A 13118-nucleotide genomic window follows, 5' to 3' on the forward strand; every position below is an offset into this window, starting at 1 on the left:
CCTCTGAACATTTTAAAGAAAAGGCCAGGTTTGATGTTCTGCTCAAGTCTGTTCAGAGGCTGCCCTTAAGACAGTTCTAGAGTCCTGCGTTGTGAGAACCTTCATGCAGAATCAGGTCCAGTGACACAAGTAAATGGGGGATGTCACAGGATTAGATGTAATTTACCTAACTTCGACGTGATGTTGTTCAATTTGTGTAATCTCTCGACATCTTAACCTCCTAATACGTAAAGTAAGTTCTTTCCAGCAGATGACCTTCAAACTCTAAATCCCTTTTTCTTGCAGCATTGTTGGTTTAAGAGAGGAGGGGAGGAGTCCCTATTATGTGTTGGGCAAAAATTATTTTATTTAAAGGATCACAATAATAAGAATTTTGACTCAGAAAGTTGAATAGCTTGTTAAAGAAAAAAGTAATTTAAATACAGTGAATTCAGATCTTGTGATAGTGAAATTATATATTGTGTTGTTTTTATAGCTGAAAATTGTTCAGGCTACTGTACCTGTAGTCATTGTTTGGAGCAACCAGGCTGTGGCTGGTGTACTGATCCCAGCAATACTGGCAAAGGAAAATGCATAGAGGGTTCCTTTAAAGGGCCAGTGAAGATGCCTTCACAGCCCCCTACAGGAAATTCCTATCCACAGCCCCTCCTCAATTCCAGTATGTGTCTAGAGGACAGCAGATACAACTGGTCTTTCATTCACTGCCCAGGTAAGACGTCTTATGTATTCAAAATCAAGTGTTTCACTACCTATTATGAAGAAAAGAACCTTGAAGGCTCAATTATATGTATGGATTTCCTTAATATAAAGTGATATCATTTTAGGAGAAACGGTTTCATGTGAAAAATATTTTCAATGACAAGGAAAATACTTGAGAACTTCATGTAAGTTATTTTGCTCATTTTTCTACAAAATTAATATATGCTCATTATTTAAAATTTAATATTGCAGATGTATATAAAATAAAAACTAGAATTCCTCTTTTCATGTCCAGTTCTTCTTCATAGAGGTTACAATTTCTAATAGTTTGATGTGGATGCTTCGAGACACACCAGTGTATATTAAAAAAAAAATACTATGCTACATACCTGTGTAGTTACATTATGTATTTTATATATATATATTGTTGTACACTTTGTTTTTTACTTAAAAATGTATCATGGCAATTGTTGGGTAAAAATTAAAAATAAAATCTCTTGCCAACTTAGAAATTCCTCTTCATATGTATAGAAAAGAAAGAAAAGAATAAGCATTAAGCCAGATAATAGTGCACATCACAGGCTATCCACTAATGAGATTGCAAAAACAGAAAGAAATTGCACCATTTCATATAGCCTGGCAGATACAATTCATTACATGTATTTTCTCAGGATAAACAATAATTTGTCCTCACATGAGAGACTTTGACAGCAGCACTGTCATATACCTTATTCCATAGTTCATCCTAAATTTGCCTGATAATTGGGGTGGCTGTCTGTGTTAGTTGCCTTTATCCAAAAAGTATATTAAACTTGTACCTCTATGACTAGCAGGTGGTTTCAGCTTGACACAAGATAACTAGACTAAACTTCTAGGGTGACAGAGAGTTGGGGCTGTATTTTGATGTTTACATTTCAAAGAGATGGCCCCCAGACTCTTAAAAACATTTCTGTACTATAAGGATAACAAGGTACTTAGCTTTTAGAAAAATACTTACCAAAGGAATGGAGGAAAGATTTGCAAATGCAAGTTTTCTCAATGAAATGCTCTTAAGAAAAGGGAGAGAGAAAAAGTCTCTTAACCTCCTGGTAAGAAGGACAATTGTACATTTGTTTGTACATGTGTTCTTTTGTTCTTTCTTTTGTTCCTTCTTTCTATTTACACTTACACTGTCTTTCAATGTGCATATGGGGGATCTACTTTTTAGTGGTTGGTGCAAGCAAGAATAGACTGCAAGCTGGCTTAAAGCCTAGACATGGATCTGCTGTGGGGAGAGGACCCTGGGAAACCAATTCTGAGAAATTGGCTTTTAACTTGAAATGCACTGAACATTTGAGAATTTGCTAATGTACAGACTGGTGAGCGTCCAGAGCATTTGGGAGAGATTGGACAGTGGAAAGACTCCTGAGAAATTGATGGATAAATGCTTGTCTAAGGGCCTCTCAGGCAGTGCCATTGAAGTCTTCTTTGTGAGGACTTCTTTAAAGTAAACAAAGGTAATAGAAAAGAGACAGACTGGGAGAAAATATCTGGCATGCATAAAACAATCATCCAGAATATGTAAAATCCCATCCCTTAGAAAATGTGGGCAAAGGATAGTAAGACCATTCACAGAAAAGGAAATAGTGCTAAGAGGAAAGTGGAAAGTACAATAAGAAACTAGTTTTTTATCTTCAAATGGATTAAATTTTTTGTGCTTCCTTTTTTTCTCTGTAAGGTTTTGGAGGATCTACAATTCTTTTTCCTATCAATTAATGGTTAATGTTTTAATAAAATATTCAAGTCTCTGCTTTTCCACTATTATGAAAAAATACATCAGGTGGAATGACACCTGAATGAGGAAAAAAAATTTACAAATCATTTATCTGATCAGGGTCTAAGGTTGAGAATATATAAAGAGCTTTTATAAATCAACACTAAAATAGACAACCTCATTTAGAAATGGGATTTAAATAAACTTACCTCCAGAGAAGAAATACAGATGGCCAATAGGTACATGAAATGATATTCAACATCATTAGTTATTAGGGAACTGTAGATCCAAAGCACAGTGAGATACCACTTCCCACCCAGTAGGATGGCTATAGTCAAAAAGACAAATAAGAGCAAATGTTGGCAAGGATGTAGAGAAATTGGAACCCTCGTTCATTGCTAAAAGGAATGTAGAATGATACAGCAGCTGTAAAAAACAGTTCAGTAGTTCCTCTGAAAGAAAAAAAGTTACCAAATGATCCACAAATTCACTTCTAGGTATATGCCCAAGATAATTCAAAACATGTCCACACAAAAACTTGTATGCAAATGGTTAGAGCAGCATTGTTCACAATAAGCAACTGACCCAAATGTGTGATGTCACCTGGCAAGTGAGTGAACGAAAAGTAGCACATTCATACAGTGGAATACTGTTCAGCAATAAAAGGTACAAAGTACCAATTCATTCTACAATATGGGTGAACCTAAAAACTACATTTAAGAAGCCACATCAAAAGAGTGTATAATGTATGATGCTATTTCTATGAAATGTCCCCAAAAGGCAAATGTAGAGAGACAGGGTAGGTCAGTGATTGCCTAGGATTGGAGGTGGGCTTGAGATTTTCCAAAGTGGTTACGACCATTTTAGATTGTCACCAGCAGTATATGAAGATTCGGATTTCTCTAGGGGATGAGAAATGGTATCTCATTGCAGTTTTGATTTGCATTTCCCTAATGACTAATAAAAAGTTAAGCATCTTGTTGGATGTCTTTAGAAAAATATCTTCAAATCATTTGCCCATTTTAAAATTAGGTTATTTGTCTTTTTGTTACTGGATTGTAAGAGTTCTTTACAAATTCTGGATGCGTGTTTTCTTTATTGGCTATATGATTTGCAAATATTTTTCTCCCATTTTCTGGGTTTTCTTTTCACTTTCTTGATGATGTGTTTTAAAGTGCAAAAGTTTAAAATTTTGATTAATCCAATTTATCAATGTTTCTTTTGTCCCATGTGCTAATAAATCAGTGTCTAACCCAAGATTACAAAGATTTAGTCCTATATTTTCTTTTTTACAGTTTCATAAATTTATCTCTTATGTTTAGGTCTGTGATCTATTTTGAGTTAATTTTTGTGTATGGCATGAGGAAGGGGTCCAATTTCATCTTTTTGTATGTGGATAACCAATTGTCCTGGCACCATTTGTTGAAAAGACTATTTCTTTACCACTGAATTTTCTTGGCACATTTGTTGAAAATTATTTGACCTAAATATAAGAAGTTATTTTCAGACTCTCAGTTCTATCCCATTTATCTATATACTTATCCTTTTGCTAATACCACACTATTTTGACCACTGTAGCTTTATGGTAAGTTTTGAAATTTGGAAGTCTAAGACCTCCAGTTTATTTTTCAAGATTGTTATGACTGTTCTGGGGCCCTTGCATTTCAGTATGACTTTTACAATGAGCTTGTCAATTTCTGCCAAAAAGTCAGCTGGGATTTGATAGAATTGTATTGAATCTGTAGGTGAATTTGGGGTGTATTATCATTCTTAACAATGCTAAGCCTTCAAATCCATGAACATGAGGTTGCCTTTCCATTTATTTAGCCCTTTCATTTCTTTCAGCAGTGTTTCATAGTTTTCAGTATATATGTCTTATACTTCTTTGAGAAAGTTCCTTCATATTCCTAGTTTTTTAGTTTTTTTCATATAATTGGATGTTAGGTTTCATTGATTTTTCTGCATCTGTTGAGATGATTGTGTGGTTTTTGCCCTTTTATGCTATCAATACAATATTTTACATTAACTGCTCTAAGGATGTATACCAGCCTTGCATCACTTGGTCATGATATATAATCCTTTTTATGTGTTGCTGGATTCAGTTTGCTAGTTGGGCATTTTGTATTCATAATGGATATAGGTCTGTGGTTTTCTTTTCTTGTGATAATTTTTTCTGGCTTTTGTTCAGGAAAATGATGGCATCACAGAATAATTTGGGAAGTACTCCTTCCTATTCTGTTTTCCTAGAAGAATTTATGAAGGCTTGGCATTAATTCTTTACATATTTGATAGAATTTACCAGTGAAACCACCTGAGCTTGGTCTTTTCTTTGTGGGAATATTTTAAATTTTAATTCAATTTCTTGTTACAGTTTTCAGATTTTCTGTTTCTTCTTGAGTCAGTTTTGGTAATCTGTATTTTTTAGGAATTTGTCCGTTTAAACTAAGTTATCTAATTTATTGGCATACAGTTATACATAGTAACTCTTTCAGGTAGCTTTTTAGTCATATGCATTATCCTTTTAACCTATCAATGGTTTTTGTTTTGTTTCTGATTTTGTTTTATCTTATTTTTCAATTCACAAAGCCTCTAAATATCATAAGGTGTTTTTCAGAGCTTGGTTTCTTATTTTATGGATGCAATAGTCTCTCAAGCCTCTTTGGGTATATTAGAATTAGTATTATTTGCACTCTCATGTCTCCTGCATTAACCTTTCCTTGCTCTGCTTGTTTATCCTGGTGGTGCTGTTAGGTTTGATGATTTTCTTCTAATACTGGTAAGTCCTCAAGGTTGATTTGTATTTATAACTGACTGTCTAGATTTATCACATTGGCCAGCGGTATGGGTGTACTCTGCTCTTGTGAAGGTGTATGGTGTGATGTCCTAGTGGAGAGGCAGCCTCTAGTTAGTTACAGGACTCTCCAGCTCTGATCTTCCCTAGCTCTTATTGAATGGTGTGGGTTCCTCTCTCAGTGGAGGAAGGAAGGAACAATGGACCCAGGTTTCTGGATGCATTTGGCCTGTTCGTGTTTGTGCCAAGTGTCTCTTATCCATTCCACCTTTGGATGTTGTGGCAGCCCGAAGCTTTGTGAGAGAATTGCCCTGATTTTCTTTCTAGACCCAGCTTGCCTCCCAGGATCGATCCCTTCCTTTACAGAACTGTTCTTTCCCACTGCCGTCTTGGGATGGATGCATCAGCCAGTTGTTGAACAGGCACAGAGTTAGGTGTGCTGTTCAGCACCACTGTCCTCCTGCCTCCCACTCTTCTGTGGCTGCTCCAGCCCCCTGACTCTGCTGGGTTTTTCATGTGTCTATTGGTAAAATGCTTCTAGTCACTTCATCAGCCCATCTTTTACCTTCAGTAGGATATAGGTTATTCATTTCCCCCTTTTCTGTCAGATTGACCCCATCTACTTTATAATTTTTAGAAATTCCTCAAAATTTCAGAACTTTTTCTCAACACTTCTGATAGCACCTTTTCCTCTTGCCCACACTCCTTGATTTTTCCTTATTTTTACATTTCTTCTGTAATTTCAGTGGGATTTTGAGAGGAAAGAGAAAAAGAAGCATTTGCTCCTTCTGTTTATCTTGAATACAGATTTTTTTTCTATATGGTTTTAGGAATAACATTTTTGTGTGTTGTGCTTTGTGTTTTTGCTACATACAGTTCATCTTCATGCCACATGCAGTTCATTCAACAAAATGCCTATCATACACATCTTAAGTAATTTGGTGCAATCATAATGGATGCAGTCATTTACAGTTTTACAGTTGTAGTCTCTATTAGACAACTGAAATACCTGCAGGGATGGAGTAGATAAGGTAGCAAACAGAACAGGGGCAAGCATGTGGGAAGTAGCAGTGATGACCAGCTGAAGAACTGCACCAAACCGATCAAGTAAGACTGGTCTGTAGAATCAGATATACTGCTTATGGTGGTACACGCTGTGCACCGTTTCAATGGCTCCCCTGCAGTTCTGCAGTGCACAGCCTGTGCAGCTGTACCAAGCAGTCTTGTGAGGTCCAAGCTTCGTAAGCCTTTCTAGTGGCAAAGCCCACTATGCATCATGAGTCTTAATAATTCCACTTCTGGAAATGTTTATATAAATGATAACTATGTTCCTACTGAGAGGGAGTTTTTTTTTAATTGAACACAGACAATGTCACAGTGTAAAAGAATGGTTAAATAATGTTATGATTTATAGAAATCATTCTACCGCTTAAAGTTTTGTTTATGATGGATGAAATAATGTGATAAAATTGTGACCTAAGTGAAAAATAACAAAATTGAATATGTAATACGGGCACAACTATGTAAACCCGTGTTCAGAAAACTACTAGAAGAAAAGATACCAAATGTGAATAGCAGTCTCTGGATGGTGTGAGTGTATTTGGTTTTTACCCTTACATTTTCATATTTACTAACATGAGCATGTATTATTTTTACAATGGATAACAAACAGTTAAAAAAATTTCTGTGAATTTCACTTTTGCTGTGATATATTTCTTATTTTCTAGCTCTTTTTTGATCTTGTTTCTAATGCTAGTTTTAGCCAGTCCTCATGATCTTGTATTTAGAGGCAATAAGGAACTTAAACAAATAGGTGCAGAGAAATCTTTTTGCATTTACATCACCCAGTCTTGTCATGGCACAGGCCCTTTGAAATTCTTTTTTGTTTTTTTCAGCTTGCCAGTGCAATGGCCACAGCAAATGCATCAATCAGAGTATCTGTGAGAAGTGTGAAAACCTGACCACAGGCAAGCACTGTGAGACCTGCATATCTGGCTTCTATGGTGATCCCACCAATGGAGGAAAATGTCAGCGTAAGTCAAATCTGTCAAGTTTACTGATCGCAAATCAGGTGGGATGGAATGCGTCCATCTGACTTGAATATCTAGAAGGAAAAAAGGCTATTTTGTTTTGGATGTTGTGTTTCTTAAGTTATTCTTCAAGTTTGTTTTTAAGTTTTAAATAGTCTCAATTTGCCCTGTACATGTCGAATGGAATCCTGCAAGCAAGGACATCTTATTGTTAGAACATGAATTATATTTTAAAAAATGGCAAGTGATGCCAGTGAACTGATTTTTGGTTTGTTCTACTTTCCAGTAGAAAAATATGAGAGTCTTCCAGTTAAAAGACTTTTCAAGATCTGAACAAAAAATAAAAATAAAAGGGAAACTCTGCCTAAATCCCCTTCCTCCAGTCCTACCTCCATATTCCTAGTGTTGCCTTTCAGAAGCTACTCCCAGATCAGCCAACAGAGAAGTAGCATTCTAGCTTTGTGCTCCTTAACCTCTCTGGGGTTCAATTTTCTCATCTCTAAAATGGGAATAATAAGGTTGTTGTTGATTAAAGCAGCCAGAGCAGTGTATGACATGAAGTCAGCATTCGGTAGATAAAAAGTTATTGTAATTACTATCTAATGTGACTTCCCACCACTCTTAAAAACTTTCTTGCTCAGATTAAAAGGTATTCAATAAATATATTTTCCTGTTCCTTGTGAAAGGGACTTATTCATCTATTATATAATAGAGCATCTAACATTTTTGAATGGTAAATGTTTGCAAGGTGTGTACTTTTATTATACCCAAGATCAAATAACTTGCCGAGTTCTTATAACAAAATGTGGCCAAGCTGGAAACCACATCCAGTACATGTTGATGTTAACTTACCAGGCCCTGTCGTGTATCTGGGAACCAGTTTTCCTGTATCCACAGCTACTATCTAGAAAAATCACACCTTCCTCTATGGCATCTGGAAGACTTGTGTCTGTGTGTCCAGATTTTTTTAACTTTCTTTATTTCTCAGAGTCTCAGTCTATGATAGAAAGCATGGTTTTAAAATACCATGAATACGGGGTAGTATGCAGGTGGTTCAGTGGTAGAATGCTTGCCTGCCATGAGGGAGAACTGGGTTCAATTCCTGGCCTATGCACCACCACAACCATCCCCCCCAAAAAATACCGTGAGTGGCACCAAGTCTTTAGTGTTTTCCTCTGAGAACTTTATGGTCCTTAGCTAAGGATAATACCCAAGATATAGTGAATGCTTACTGTGTTTCCCGTGTCATACATATATTATCTCATTTGATCTCCACAACAACCCTATGAGATAGATACTGTTATAATTCCCATTGTATGAATGAAACAAAATCAGAAAGGTTAAGTAGCATGCCCAGGGTTACAAAGGATATGAGTGGAGGAGCCTGAAATCAAGCTCAGACAGGTTAACCTCAGGCCCTTGTTTTTCACCAGTACACTGCACCCTATCTTCATGCCCAGTAGAGCTGAAACTTGAATACTTTTGTTTTTGACTCCAGGATCCATTCTCTGAACTACCATATTGTTTTCACAGGTTTCTTGTGGTGACTTTTTTCCCAAAAGGTTTATTTTTAAAGTACACCTTTCTCCAGCTCATTGCATTTAATTTAGTCAGAGAAAAAACAGGGTAAAATGGGAATGTATTGAGCAAAAAGGCTTTCATTTATTTTTAACCAGAATGCAAAATTTATCATAACTCACACTTATATTTGTATGGAAAAAGGTATAGAGTATTGAGATCGCAAGAAGAGGGAGAAAGGGAAGGAGAAGGCAAGCAAAGGTGGTGAGTCCTGCAGGGCCATTGGAATCTCACCCATTCTGAACCTTATTGTGATTTGAAATGTGGCTACTGTGGAAGTTAAGACACCTCTGGGAGGGAGCCAGATCATCCCTCCCCTCGGAAGGCAGTCATCACCCAGACCATCTTTGTTGGGGCCAGGACAGTGTCTGTGTCCCTGCACCCAGCACCCAGCATTCAGGAGATGCTTCATAAATATTTGTTGAATGGATGAAAGAATCATAACATATAGATAACAGAAAACAGAGTCTTCCCAAAAGATCATATAGTTGGTAACTACTTCAGATAATTCTTGGACCCATTATCCTTTCTCCTTTGTCTTTGGTTCCTTTAATGTTGTCTTGATGTTACTTGAGATAAATCATCAGTGGAAAAGCATGAATTTTTAATTTTAATCTGTCTTTCCTGTTGAATTCCATTCAGATAAAATTATTTGTTTTTAGGAAAAGTCTCTGATATTAGTAGTAATATGATCTCCATTTCCTTTTCCTTCTCCCCAGCATGTAAGTGCAATGGGCATGCGTCACTGTGCAACACCAACACGGGCAAGTGCTTCTGTACCACCAAAGGCGTTAAGGGAGATGAGTGCCAGCTGTGAGTACCTCACTCCCCATACCCCTGCCACAGGCCAAGCCTGGGATTAATGACTGAAAGCCAAGGTTAGCTGTGTCTGGGCCACTCGGGAGGGCCAAGGGCAGTGAAGCTGCCTGAACCCTGAGAGTCACCCTCTTCCTTATACTTTGTTTTCATGGGCTCTGAGGGATCTCTGGGTTGAATGATTTGAAATTTTGCCCTATCTCCTTCAGAAATGTCTAATTTGTCCAGCCTCCAAAGTGAGGTCATCAGGTTAGCAGCAATTGCTCTTTAATTCACATTTTTGTTTTGAGTAACATTAACATTTCTTGGGTTGCTGATTGGATTATTCATGTAACTTCAGCAGCTCCTCCGTTTTTGCCATGTCAGGAAAGATTGCACCCTTTCCCAAAAGATAGAGAAGAGCTGGCGTTCCAGTGACAGTTTTTATTTGGCATTTGGGTTGTCTGATAATGGAGATAATCTTTTTGCGTCTAACACATTTCACCCTAACCCCCAACCCTCACACTAGCTGGGATGTTGTTCCTTGGTGAAATGTATTAGATATCTTCCAGGGGTGGGTCCACAGTCCTCATCCACCAGGAGGACCCTGGCAATCCATGAAACCTGCAAAGTCTAGAAAGAATGCAGACAGACATGGAGTTCTAACCCTGGCTCTGCTCCCCACTTATGAGGGTGCTCTTGGGCAAGTTGCTTGACTGTGCTGAGCCTTGGTTTCCACATCTATCAATAATGTGACTAATTATTTTTAATGTCCTGGTTAATTGAAATGAGAAAATGTGTTCCCTTATTAACACACACCTGTCTGCCTCACAGGAGAACCTAGCAACATGTGTTCACGTTTACTTACTCTCTGAAGAAAAGTGTGACTGTAGTAAAGGACTTTGTTTTGAGAGATTTTAGGTTTAAGCAAATGCTAATAATCACCGTGGATTTAAAAGACAGAATATCCCTATATTATCTTACAGATAGTTAATACAAGCTTTCCCTTCCTTTCCTCAAAGTTAGAGTATGGATGACAGAGCTCCAGAATATCAAAAAACATTTCCCTTTGTAGTTTGTCAAAAGGAGCCCTGATTCACAGCTTCATTGCCTACCTAAATGACTTTTTGAGACTGGGTTTGCTGATGTTTAATATCTGAGGAAATAAGTGATTCTTTTTATTAAAATGTTTTTCTCCAGACTGGTGTACCCTGTTCAAATGTTAAAAAAAAAAGATTGTTTGTTCTTGGTGTTCAGTCTTCTCTCACTTGTATTCAAAGAACAGGAACAGTTTTTCTAGAAAAAATGAAAAAAAGTGAGAAATGAATATTTGAAAACTGTCTTTTCTGTATTTTTAGAAGAATATTTAGTTCAGACAAAATGAAAATGTGCTTTTCAGTGTAATAAATGGGGTGCAGATTTATCACATTTGCATTTATCTCATGTCCTTTGGCAAATGTTTATCAGTTGTTTTTATATAATTGATTGTGTGAATTGCACAATCAGCATTGATAATTAATTTAAATTTTCATTCGTAGCTCACCTGGTCAGGGTAATAGTGAAGAATGTAATTATACCCCCTCAAAAGCTATTTATAATTTATATGAAAGGATCTATTTAATTTTTAAATGAATGTAGATTATTTTTTAAAAAGCAGTAGAAAATAATTCTCATTGTTTTTTCTCCTAGATGTGAGGTTGAGAATCGATACCAGGGAAACCCTCTCAAAGGAACATGTTATTGTAAGTTTTTTGCAATTCTTATTTTGTCTAGAAGCAAAGTAGTTCAGTAAAACTTATTGTTTTCTTTGCCCTGGTTTGAGAATTGTGTTACAGAAATATAGCAACCATCTATGGAAATGCCCTACGTTGATGTGTATATTTTCTGTTAATTTTACTACATATATGACCACTATCTTAATCCTTTTAAGTAGTGGTTGTGTTTCATGTTGATATGTCTGTAGCAGATACCACAGGAGTGCTCAGAAACTGAATTTTAAAAATACAGTCAAAGTTATCATTCTCTGTGGAACCTCTTTAGGAACCGAATGCTTCAAATGATTTATTTAAACAGTTAAAGCTAAATCTGGCAAGATCCTTATGGGCTAACCCATAGCATTTTCTCCCTGTAGAAGAACTCTCATAGTAGGCCAAATTACAGTCAAAATGAAAGTGGATAAATGGGAGTTAATGTTAGGATAGCTTCATCATACTTACATATCTACCTAGCAGGCTACACATTGACTCAACCCCGTAATTCCATTTCATTTAAAAAAAAAAACAAACTTTTTTATGTAACTACTTTGTATTGCTAGGTTCTGAGGTTACAATAATGAACAGAATACACACTCAGATGGTTGAACATCCAGTGATGATGCTCTCTGGACAAGTGATAATATGGTAGGGGTTGTCCTTCCCTCTGATATCTGCTCTGGCCATACTAACATAAAAATCCAGTTACAATTAAAATAGTGTTCATACATGTAGTAAACTTATTAGAATGTGTACATATCCAACTCAAACCAGAATTTGAGGATGCAGATGGAGGATGCCCCAGAGAAAGCCAGAAAAACCCACAGGAGCTGAGAGAGCCATTTGAAACCACGTTGGAAGAGAAGGACAGCAGACGACACTATGTGCCTTCCCATGTGATGGAGAAACCACAGATAACATCATCCCTTCTTCTAAATCTTTCTTTAATATCTTTGTCTGGATGCCTTAATTTGGACATTTTTGTGGCCTTAGAACTGTAAATTTGTAACCTAATGAATCCCCTTTGTAAAAAAACAAAACAGCAACAACAACAAAAATCAGACCAGAGTTAGGGTTGCTATATTCCTGTAGCACTTATGAAATAGGTAATTCTTATTTCAGTGTTCTGTTTTCTCCATTGAGCATTATCTTAGAGCACAGTTAGTGTTTAGTCATCTCTAATTCCCTAGTGTTAGCACATATACATGTGCAAAAAACATTTTCTGGACTGAGCTTATTTTCCTTTTCCTGTATGTATTAACAGGCATAGAAATAGACAAAGAACATATATAATAAATAGGAATATGAAGGTTTTAAATACAATTAAAGCAAAAAAAGTAAAAACTAACAAAAGGATATAGGACCATATATTCTTTTAAATATCTCTTTGATTAAAGAAGAAATGAGAATAGGAATTATAAACTTAACTAAAATGAAATTAAGACACCACACTATTTTATCAAACCTGTGGGATGTGGCAATATACTTTTCTAATAAAAATTTATAGCTTTAAATGTATTTATTTAACACACAAAAAATAGCAAAAATAATAACCTTCAGGGGATAAGATCAGGATCCAGAGTTGCTGTAATATCACTGGAAATTTCCAGTTTTTGAACAAAAGATTGCCAAGCATGCAAAGAAACAGAAAAGTGTGACCTACCTGCAGGGAAAAAATGGAGTTAATAGGAATTATCTTTGGTAGTTTTCAGATGTTGGTT

General features: G+C 36.3%; 1 protein-coding gene across 4 annotated transcripts in view; it reads left to right on the plus strand.

The window, feature by feature from the left end:
* Positions 1–13118, plus strand: part of ATRN (attractin) — a 251559-nt gene that overhangs the window by 164896 nt on the left and 73545 nt on the right. For all 4 annotated transcript variants that reach the window (XR_013156514.1, XM_077112624.1, XM_077112634.1 and 1 more), the window contains exons 18-21: positions 476–709; positions 7139–7276; positions 9571–9664; positions 11336–11388. Coding sequence is in view for 3 of the 4 variants with exons in the window: in XM_077112624.1 (XP_076968739.1) it covers positions 476–709; positions 7139–7276; positions 9571–9664; positions 11336–11388 (519 nt within the window). In the remaining variant the exon portion in view is untranslated. The remainder of the gene's footprint in view (positions 1–475; positions 710–7138; positions 7277–9570; positions 9665–11335; positions 11389–13118) is intronic.

Source organism: Tamandua tetradactyla, chromosome 1 (genome assembly GCF_023851605.1).
Source record: "Tamandua tetradactyla isolate mTamTet1 chromosome 1, mTamTet1.pri, whole genome shotgun sequence".
Taxonomy (NCBI): Eukaryota; Metazoa; Chordata; class Mammalia; order Pilosa; family Myrmecophagidae; genus Tamandua; species Tamandua tetradactyla.